Here is an 11,382-nt window from a genome sequence, read left to right as displayed (position 1 = left end):
ATTATACCCTGGGTCAGTTTTGCCATATGCAAACATCAGTTTACTGAACTTGTTCTAATTGCCTCCCAGAGTGGGAGGAGGATGAAATGATAAAAGGTATGTGAAGGGGACCTGGAAGTTTAAAAACAGGTGCAACACTGTATTGATTAAGTAAACATTTATTTAGAAGGTTGCAATGCAATGTGCCTAGGATGTACTGGACAAAAAGAGATAAACAATCAATGTCTCTAACTAAAGAATTTACAAGCCAGGTAGAAAGGGAGATGAGTACGAGCTAGAAAAAAAATTGGATAGATATTATTCTAAGAACTATGAACAGTTTTGTGAAATATTAGTTATGGTGAAACTTTACACACAAGTTTACAAGAAAAAAAAAAAGGCGGGAGTGGGGCACATTTCTTCTCTTTGACTTTTCCAAATTCATAAATGGAAAAAATAATACCTTGTAACAGATGTGTGTGTGTGTGTGTGTGTGTGTGTGTATATGCTCAGTCCTGTCAGATTCTTTGAGACCCTAGGGGACTATATATAGCCTGCCAGGCGCCCGTGTCCATGGCATTTTCCAGGCAAGAATACTAAAGTGGGTTGCCATTTCCTTCTCCAGGGGATCTTCCTGATGCAGGAATCCAGCCCGCGTCTCCTGCATCGGCAGCGGGATTCCTCACCACTGAGCCACCTGGGAAGCCCTTATATAAAGGATGCGTTATGTCTGTATCTTTCAGTTCCTTTAGAGCTAAGTGACGATGGCAAATGAGAACCCAATTCAGTGCCAGGGGAAAGCGTCATTTCCAACAGTGAAGTCACAGCTGATGTGAGCTGCCTGACCTAACAGCGCGTTCCAGGGTGCTAACACTGTTGCTACATTTCCAGCTTCGTCCCTAGTGCCTTGCCGACTGTGCTGAAACAGTCAGAGCCCACCAGGCCACATTGCATCTGGCGTGCTCGTGGCAGCCTTTTGTCCAGCCCACCCTGAAGTCCCACCTATGCCGGGACGTTCTGGAAGGAAGCCGACGGGCGGTGTGGAGCAGCGCCTGGCCCCTTCTGTCCTCCAAGAGGCCACACCCTACACAAAGCCCCCACTGTGTCCCGGGGGACACTGACCCCCACAGTCCTGCGCCGGCTGGCCTTCTTCGGGGGCAGCGAGCTGCGCCGGCTCCCGCGACCCCAGCCGGGCCAGGGGCGCGGCGGCGGCGGCGGCGGGCGGCGCAGGTGGCCGCGGCGCAGAGCCGCGCGCTCTAGGGCCGCGCGGGCGCCCGGGGCCCCGCACGCCGGCCTGGCGCGGGCGCCGCCGCACCTGGGGGCGGAGCCAGGCCCGCGGCCCGCCCCCTCCCGGGCGCGAAGCCCCCTCCCCGCGCCCCTCCCGCCGCGCTGCGGACGCGCGCAGGTGCCGGAGGCCGCGCCCGCCCGGGACCCGCGGACTCGGGCCCGCCATGGAGCACATCCGCACGCCCAAGGTGGGTGCCACGGGTGCGGGCGGACGAGGGATGCTGAGCCGGCGGGAGGCCCGACTTCCCCGCCCCGGCGCAGGCCGAACCCGCACCGCGAGCGAGCGAGGCAGGAGGCAGCGCCCGAGCATCTCCCGCTTCGCCGGGAGGCTGGGCTGCCTGGAGCTGCTGCCCAGGCCCGGCCTTGGCTGCTGCTGGATCTAACCTCTTGTCCTTGGAGGGTGCGCGGTGGACTGAGGGCTGGATGGAGGGAACCCTAATTGTTTGTTGAATAATGGGGCTGCTGATAGGCTGATAAACGCTCCCTTCTGGTCTAGCACTAGGTTGCTGCTTTTAAAAAAAACCTTTTTTTCCCCCCTGTTGGTTGCTCTGAGCAGTGGAGATACAAGCCTTCCTAATGCAGGTGCGTTGAAGGCACTCGGGAAGCTTGTTGAATCTAAAGCTTGAGACCCGCCCAAACCGCTTGCTTCTGCGTCTTCAGGCTGTCTATCAACTGCAGTGGACCTTGAGCCGAGTAGATGGTCAGTGTTCGCTCTAGTCTAAATGTATTCTCTGACCTTCCGTCTTCTTGCGTTTTCCAGTGGGTTGCAACTTACAGATCGTCCGCTGGTGTGTTTTGAACAACACCAGCTCTTACCAACTCAACAAAAGCGACTGGTTACAGGTTATTCCAGTTAAATAACACTGGAAACATTGACCCCGTACCAAACCTTCCTACTCATAGTTGTACTAGTGATATAATTTAGAGCGAAAAAGGTGATCGATGTTCCCGATAAAACCCTAAACTAGTGACAAAACCTGTTTCAGCAACCAATTGACTGTCACCTGTTACTGCCTCTACAACGCCTTGCCTTGCCTTGCCGGGTTGATCTCTTCAAAACCTAGGCCCTTGACCGAGAAGTCAAAGCTAGCTCTGAGTGGGCGGGACGTCGGAGGCCCCAGGGCTCCTATTGATGACACGGGGCCATTGCTCTGCACTAAGTCCAGGAGGAAAAATTCATTTCTAAATTCTGGAATGATTCCCAAGTTACTCTTTATAAAAGCAGTTTTTACAATTTCTCATGTCATTGGAAGAATAAAATCTTTTAGTTTGCTACATAATGTCAGTTCCAACAGTAAAATTCAATTGTATTGATTTTGCACTGTGCAATTAAATTGTTGCATCACAGTCGGGAAATTGTAAACTTAAAGGAGAGTGCCATAAACCACAAAATGGGTGACTCAAAGCTTTCAGGGTTTAAGTGGTGCTGAATAATTTAATCTGGAGTGAAGAATTTAGCTCATGAACTCTCTGCCCTTTCCAAGGGCATCCTTTTTATTATTTTTTTCATGATGAGGGAGCTCTTGATAAAAATGATGTCTGATGTAAATGTCAATAGTAATAGGGTGACATGATATCAAGTGCTTTTTTTCCCCTATGGAATGTGAATTTTGGGAGTCAAGGCCTTTTCTAATCTATTCAAACCCATTGTTTATAAAACCAGGTGTACAAACCTGAACAGCAAGCAAATTGTCACTTGTTCCTCAAACTAGTTTTCATAAACATGCTGTAAGCAGTGTAGTACTTCAAACCAGAAATCACCTGTCAGGAAACAGAAAGAAATGGTGGTTGGGGAGGGGGTGGTTGGAATGGGCAGTTGTCTGAAATGTCATTGAGTTGAGAGTTATTAACATTTAGGAGAGTGCAGGCGGAAAAAATGAAAAGTTCCAGAGATTGGGTGGATCCAGTCTGTTTATTCATTCAAGTAATTCCACAAGTATTTGAGAACCTTTCCTGTGAAAGGTTCTGTGTTATGTCCTGGGAAATCCTGGTCTGAAGGGTTGTTCATTAGCTCAGTTGTATCTAACTCTTGGCAACCCCATGGACTGCAGCTCGCCAGACTCCCCTGTCCTTCACCATCTCCCAGAGATTGCTCAAATTCATGTCCACTGAGTTGGTGATGCCATCCAACCATCTTGTCCTCTGTCGTCTCCTTCTCCTGCCTTCGATCTTTCCCAGCATCAGAGTCATTTCTAATGAGTTGGTTCTTCACATCACGTAGCCAAAGTATTGGAGTTTCAGCTTCAGCATCAGTCCTTCCAATGAATATTCAGGGATGATTTCCTTTAGGATTGACTGGTTTGATCTCCTTGCAGTCCAAGGGACTCTCAAGAGTCTTCTCTAACACCACAGTTTGAAAGCATCAGTTGTTCTGTGCTCAGCTTTCTTTATGGTCCAACTGTCACATCCGTACATGACTACTGGAAAAATCATAGACTTGACTAGTTGGACCTTTGTCAGCAAAGTAATGTCTCTGCTTTTTAATATGCTGTCTAGGTTGGTCATAGCTCTTCTTCCAAGGAGAAAGCATTATTTAATTTCATGGCTGCAGTCACCATCTGCAGTGATTTTGGAGTCCAAGAAAATATAAAGTCTGTTGCTGCTGCTGCTAAGTCATTTCAGTCATGTCTGACTCTCTGCAACCCCATAGACGGCAGCCCACCAGGCTCCCCCATCCCTGGGATTCTCCAGGCAAGAACACTGGAGTGGGTGGCCATTTCCTTCTCCAATGCATGAAAGTGAAAGTGAAGTCGCTTAGTCGTGTCCGACTCTTAGCGACCCCATGGACTGCAGCCTACCAGGCTCCTCTGTCCATGGGATTTTCCAGGCAAGAGTACTGGAGTGGGGTGCCATTGCCTTCTCTGAAAGTCTGTTGAGGCAGCTGTAAATCTAGAGAGAAATGTGTCCACAGGACAACGGGCAGAGAGATCAGTGGATAGAGGGTCCACTCTACCATACAGAGTGAGGGAAGGCTTCTTCAAAGAGCTGAGTCTCAACACACAAGATGCCAAAGAAGACCAGGAGCATTGGCGATGCTGGCAGGCAGTTGTGTACATATGCTGTGTTGTAATATATCATCACAACTTCAAAGATGCCAAAGGCCTTAACAGCAATAAAGATAGAAATGATGACACTATTCCTTGAGGTTAAACAATATAATTTTATTTTACATTTTAAAAACAAAAACTTTTGTCTTTAGTTTTTTTTCTTCTTCTAGTTTTATTGAGATAGAATGTACACATGGTTCTGTATAAGGTGTCCGATGTAATGATTCGACTTACATACATCATAAAATTATTACCACAATAAGTTAATGACCACCCATCATCATACAGAGAGAAAATTAAAGAGAAAAAAAACCTTTTTCTTGTGATAAGAACTCTTAGAATTTATTAATTTTCATGTTTAACATATAGCAGTATAAATTATATTTATCATGTTATACTTTCCATCCCTTGTAGTTACTTATAACTAGAAGTTTGTGGTTTTTGACCATCTTCCCCCAGCCACCCCCTTTCCCATAGCCACAGATTGGATCTCTTTTTCTATGAGATTGTTTGTTTTGAGGTGCAGGTAACAGCATCACTGTGTTAGTTCCTGTTACACAACATAGTGATTGCATATTTTTGAAAATTTCATTTTACATTTAAAGAATATTTATTTATTTTGGCTGTGCTGCGTGGGCTTTTCTCCAGTTGCAGTGAGCAGGGCTACTCTCTGGTTGCAGTGTGTGGGCTTCTCATGTGGTGGCTTCTCTTGTTGCAGAGCATGGGCTCTAGGGCACACGGGCATTAGTAGTTGTAACTCCCAGGCTCTAGAGCACAGGCTCAGTAGTTCTGGGGCATGGGCTTAGTTGCTCCGTGGCATGTGGGTTCTTCCAGGACCAGGGATCGAACCCATGACTCCTGCATTGGCAGGCAGACTCTTCACCACTGAGCCATCAAGGAAGCCCCGATTTTCCATTTTCAAGTACAAAACTAGTTTTCACAATATAAATGAAAAAGGGAAGAATACCACTTAAGAGCTTGTGTTGTAGAATGCCTAATTATTGATGGTAATATTCATCTTTTTTTTGGCTTCCATTATATTCTGAGGGTGTTGAATGGGTATCTTGCCTTATATTGTATGATTTCATGTGTTAGATGATTTGTGAGGTGTATACACAAAGCTTTATCTGTAGTTTTGACGTGTGGGTAGCAGGGGTTTATTTTAAGAGGAGAGGAAATGCGTGTATAATGTGCAGTTGTTTTCCTATTATAATGAAAGTCATTCATTTACTCTGTGAACTTCATGATATCCACCACAGCCTATGTGCTCCACTTCAGTCTCTGGAGTGCAGTGTAAGGAGACAGATGCCCATGAATAATCTGGAATGCTTTGCACATTTTTCTCTCTTGATGTGTGTGTGTGTGTGTTTAACTGAAGCCTTAATAGAGCATATGCAAAACAGGGTGTTCTTCTCCCAGAATGGTTCCTGTATCAGAAAGAAAAAACGTTCCAAGGTTGAGCTAGTTTGCATTTGGGTTGAAGTGAGGACATCAAGCATTACCTGTATTCATCACAGTGAACTTTTTGTTTCTACTTAACTGTCAGACTTTCTTTGACACTCTGAAAACTTGCTGGTAAGAAAAAACCTTGCAAGAAGCTTAGGGATAATTTGGGTTCAAGTGTTAGTTCTACAGAAAGCTTTCTGGGCTTTCAGAAGTAGCTTGCAGTGTTTTGTAGGGTGTGGGTTAGTACTGGATAGGTGCTAATGAGTCTACCTGGGATTCTGGCAAAGTAATCTCTACTTTTTGTTCTTTGGCCTTTCCAGAAGACATTTCCCCCCTACATGTGTACATTTGAGTAGTGAAATAGAATACGCGATGACCTCCAAAGCTCCAAATTGACCTTGAAAATGCCTTCTCTTCCTTTCCACCCCCGTCCCCCTGTTCTGAACCATTACCCTCACAGCCTCCTAGCTGGTCTCCCAAGTTCCTCTTTGCTTTTCTCCAGTCCCGCCTCCACAGAGGGAGTCAGGTGATGCTTTTATGACACAAATTGGTTATGTTACTTCCCTGCTGGAATTCTCGGATGGCTTCCCTTTGTACCCAGAATAGGGAGTGAGAATCCCTGGAAAGGCCCGCCTGGATGGACCTCTGCTTCCTTCCCATCCTGGTTCTATGACAGTCATCTTCTTGCTCACCTCCCTCTGATTCCAGCTAGCCTTCATGGGTTCCTTGCCTGTGACAGGTTCTTTTTCTGCCTGAGGACTTGTGCACTGCTGTTCCTCCTAGGGGATGCTCTTATCCCCACTGTTCACCTGCCTAAGTTTCCAATCTTTCTACTTTCAGATTCAGTGTAATTTCCTCAAGGAGGCTGTTGCCCCATTTTCCATCTAAATCAGGGCTGCCTGTTATATTCTATCATGGAACCCAGTTTTTCACCTTATGCCCCGTGTTACATGCAAGTTTTATATTTATGCAAGTGATTATCTGTCTCATCTCAAGCTCTTCTGTTAGACCAAGAGCCGTGTGAAGGTGAGGATCACATCTCATTCACCCCTGTATCCACAGCGCCTAATATAGTTTCTGGGACCAAGTAAGCACACAGTAAATAAATTAATAATTGGATAATAGAATGAGTAATTCCTTTTTTATTTATTTTTTTTAGTAATTCCTTTTTTAAAAATGTTTTTTATTGTGTTAAAAGTCACATAATGTAAAATGTACTATTTTAACCATATTTAACTGTACTTTTCAGTGACTGTAAGCACAAGAATGAGTAATTCTTAATTTCAGCACTTTGGTTTTTAGTTTTTTCTTTAGTAATCCAGGCCTCTGTGCATTGTACCCATGACTAGGTATATTATTGTCAGTCTTCTAATAGTATAAAGTACTTGTGGATGTCAATATAGTTTATAAAATCGATAGCATATATTTATATATAATGATGTGTGTTTTGTCATTATATATAGTTTTAATGAGACAGAGTTAAAATAACATAAGATTCCCCATTTAGCCTTTTTAAAGTGTAAATTTCAGTGTTTTTAGTGTATTTACATTGTTGGCTTCCTCTCACCACTATCTTATAGGGAACATTTTCATCAGCCCCTAAAGAAACCCATTACCTATTAGCAGTCAGCCCTCATTCCCTGGTAGCTGGGATGGTACAGAATCTGCCCGCAGTGCAGGAGACTGACTTGGGTCAGTAAGAGCCCCTGGAGAAGGAAATGGCAACCCACTCCAGTATTCTTGCCTGGAGAATTCCTTGGATTGAGAAGATTGGCGGGCTTTTAAAGTCCATGGGATGGCAAAGAGTCAGACACGACCGAGTGACCAACACTGTCTGCGTTCATCCAACTCATAGCAGATATTGGTGCTTCATTCCTTTTTATTACAGAATAATATTCCATTCTGTGGATACACCACAGTCTGTTTATGCTTTCGTCAGTGGATGGTTATTTGGGTTGTTTCTACTTTTTTGATTATTATGAATAGCACTGCTGTGAACACTCTGGGAGAACATAAATTTTTATTGTTTTTATTATTATTGATTTTTATTGTTACACATATAAAGAGTTTCTTAGAGAAACAACCTAATGAGATGAAGTTATACTTACATCATTCTAAATTCACTTCTAATTGTGATAATATGCCCTTTTATGTAATCATAATTAGTATGCTTTTTCTCTTAATGACCTTTTTACCCACCATTATTTTGTATGCATATTTTATATTCGAATGTCTTCTGCCTATGTATTTTTAATAATTGCGTAGTATTCATTTGAGTGTGGTTTGCTGAAACTACATCCACTCATAGGGATTTGGGTTTTGTGCCCCTGGAAAATTCCCTGGTACAGGTTTCTCAGTGTATTATTTGCCCAGAGTGGAGTGAGGAGAGTAGGAACAGTCTTCATAAAGATTCTAATAATGTGGTATCTTTCAGTATTGGGGGGCTTCTCTTATGGCCCAGGGTTTAGAGAAACTCTTTATAGTCCCAGAGAGCAGCAACGGAGTGACTGCAGAGGAGAACATCTTGGCTCCATGTAGAGAAGTTCTTTCCCACAATTATCCCTGTTGTGGGGCTTTACGGATGGCGCCAGTGGTAAAGAACCCGCTTGCAAATGCAGGAAACATAAGATACATGGGTTTGATCCCTGGGTCGGGAAGATACCCTGGAGGAGGGCATGGCCACCCACTCCAGTATTCTTGCCTGGAGAATCCCATGGATGGAGGAGCCTGGCGGGCTACAGTCCATGGGGTTGCAAAGAGTCTGACATGACTGAAGTGACTTAGGGCACACACATCCCTGTTACAGAAAAGAAATTAGTGGATGACAGGTGTTTATGCAGAGTCAGGGTGACTCTTGCCAGTGGAGGCATGTTGCATCTGAGGAGAGAATAGTCTAGAATCGTGTTTGGATTTCTTCTGAGCCCAGTGCCTAGCTACCCCAAGCTTCCTGCTTCTCATGCTGAGAGCTCACTGTGTCCCTTGGCAATCCATGATGACCATGGACAGCTCTAGACATTAGGAAGTTTGCTTTATATTTAGTCAAAATCTGGCTCACTGTTCAGTTCAGTTCAGTCGCTCAGTCGTGTCTGACTCTCTGCGACCCCATGAATCACAGCACGCCAGGCTCCCTGTCCATCACCAACTCCCGGAGTTCACTCAAACTCATTTCCATAGAGTCGGTGATGCCATCCAGCCATCTCATTCTCTGTCGTCCCCTTCTCCTCCCGCCCCCAACCTTTCCCAGCATCAGAGTCTTTTCCAGTGAGTTAACTCGTCGCATGACACTGTAGTTTCTAGTAATTGCATCTAGCTCTGTCCTGTGGGATGTTCCCCACTGCATCAACCCTCCTTCCAGAAAATGGCCCTTCAGCCACCTCTGTAACCCTTTCCTGCCACCTAAGTGGTTGGCTTATCACTGCCTATTCTGGCAACCAATCAGTGGCTTGGCTTCTGCTGCTGCTGCTGCTGCTAAGTCACTTCAGTCGTGTCCGACTCTGTGTGACCCCATAGACGGAAGCCCACCAGGCTCCCCCGTCCCTGGGATTCTCCAGGCAAGAACACTGGAGTGGGTTGCCATTTCCTTCTCCAATGTGTGAAAGTGAAAAGTGGAAGTGAAGTCGCTCAGTCGTGTCTGACCCCCAGCAACCCCACGGACCGCAGCCCACCAGGCTCCTCCATCCATGGGACTTTCTAGGCAATAGTATTGGAGTGGCTTGCCATTGCCTTCTCCGCTTATGGCTTCAGGATCAACTATATGTTGAGGACTCCTGAGCTTCAAGTTCTGTTATATCCTAGTTACTTTTCTCAGTGAGTTAAAACAAACAAACATGTGATTACTCTAGGTTTTGTTGAACTCAGCGGGAGTAAAGTTTGCTATTTTTTAAATTTAAATATCATCCAGCCACAGCTCAGTGGCCTTCTAGTGAGCTGACTGTGGAAGGGTACCCTGAAGTTGTCTCCACACATTGAGCTGCAAAGTCAGGTCTCCCCTGCCTTTTCCTTGAGTGATAGTATCGAACACTTTGCTTTGTTAAGTGTTATCTCATTGGATTTAGTGCTTCCCAGGTTGCTCAGTGGTGCAGAATCTGCCTGCCAATGTAGAAGATTCAAGAGATGCAGGTTCCCTGGGCCAGGAAGATCCCTTGGAGAAGGGCATGGCAACCCATTCCAATTTTCTTGCCTGGAGAATCCTATGGACAGAGGAACCTGGATGGCTATAGTCATGGATTTAGCTTCTTGCCCACCGCCCCGCCTCCCCCTGGATTTAACTTCTTACACACACTCACCCACCCCTTAGTGGATTTAGCTTCTTGCTTAATCCCTAGCTCTGTTCTTTGGGGTTCTGATGCACATCTGCTCTTCCTCTCAGCCAGGTACCATCCACAGCCTTGCCCACTGCCATTACCTCATCCGTGATCTCATCCAAGAAAGAAACTGAATTAGGTGGATGTGACTCAGTAGCTTAAGTCACTTTGCCTTCATCTCTCAAGCTCTCCGTCCTGATAACAGATATGCTAGTTCCCTCAGCTTGGTGCCCGCTACCGTTGGATAAATTTGCCCTCTGTCACCTTTCCAGATAGCTCATCAAAGACAAAAATGAAGTAGTCTGGGAGTGACTGAGTGAATCCTCGCGCTGACTGATGATTTCCTTTTCTAGGTTCTACAAAATTCCATTTTAGAATCTTTCCTGGAATGAATGTCAGACCCACCGGCTTATAATTCAAAATTCCACACCCCCGTTTGAAAATAGTGACCTCATTTGCGAGATCTGTCATAGACATTCGTAGAATCATGAGAAGACTGGCTTTGTGTCTGTCACTGTCAGCACTGTTATATTTTCTTTCATCTTTATTAAAAAAAAAAAAATTTTCCGGTGATAATAGTGTATTGCCTTTTGATTCCATAATAGGAAAAATATAGAAATTAGCCACTGTTAATATTTGAGTTTATTTCCTTCTGACTTTTTTTCTTTGCATGAATGTTCAAACTTTTCATTTGCTTTTTTAGAAATTAAGGATCTCTCAATTCAATTTAGTACTATGCCTGTTTTCATTTACCCTATTGTGGTCTTTGAAAACATGCTTTTAGAAGACTATGTGATTTTTTTTTTTTATCCTATGGATATGTCATTATCACATTAAGCATTTCCCCATAAGGCTGTTCAAATAATATAATGATGAATACCTTATTTATTATTTGCATATGTGATTACTCCCTCAGGAAAGAGCCCTAGATGAAATTACTGTGTCTCAGAAGATGAACAACTTTATGGCTGAAATGTGTTGCCTAATGACTTTCCAAAAATGTTATATTAAGTTTCAGAAATGCAGTACAGTGTCTCTCTCACTGTACCATTGCTTTGTTATGTAAAAAAATATTTGTTAAAGGGGAATAGTGCTTCTTTAATTCATTGTGTGTAGTTTTTTTTATTTCTATTAAGTTGAAATATTTGCCCAAATTAAGTTTATTGACCATTTTGTTACTTTTCTGAATTGTCTATTTGTATCTTCCACCATTTCAATAATTCTTGTTTTTGTGTGTATGTATAGTCTCTGTGTGTATAATGTTTATATTTATTTAAAAATAGCTTTCAGTTCAGTTCAGTCGCTCAGTCGTGTCTGAC

The 11,382-nt window shown here is 44.2% G+C and overlaps 1 protein-coding gene across 1 annotated transcript in view; it reads left to right on the top strand.

The window, feature by feature from the left end:
• Window positions 1–1,346: 1,346 nt before the first annotated feature.
• The window catches only part of MTMR7 (myotubularin related protein 7), a 98,849-nt gene continuing 88,813 nt past the window's right edge, over window positions 1,347–11,382 (top strand). The window contains exon 1 of the mRNA XM_055416498.2: window positions 1,347–1,454. Coding sequence (XP_055272473.2) covers window positions 1,431–1,454 — 24 coding nt within the window. The 5' untranslated portion in view covers window positions 1,347–1,430. The remainder of the gene's footprint in view (window positions 1,455–11,382) is intronic.

This window comes from Moschus berezovskii, chromosome 26 (assembly GCF_049115385.1).
Source record: "Moschus berezovskii isolate FMDL1 chromosome 26, NW_MosBer_1.0, whole genome shotgun sequence".
Lineage (NCBI taxonomy): Eukaryota > Metazoa > Chordata > Mammalia > Artiodactyla > Moschidae > Moschus > Moschus berezovskii.
The sequence above is the reverse complement of the archived record's forward strand: the minus strand, read 5'-3'. Positions and strand labels throughout refer to the sequence as shown.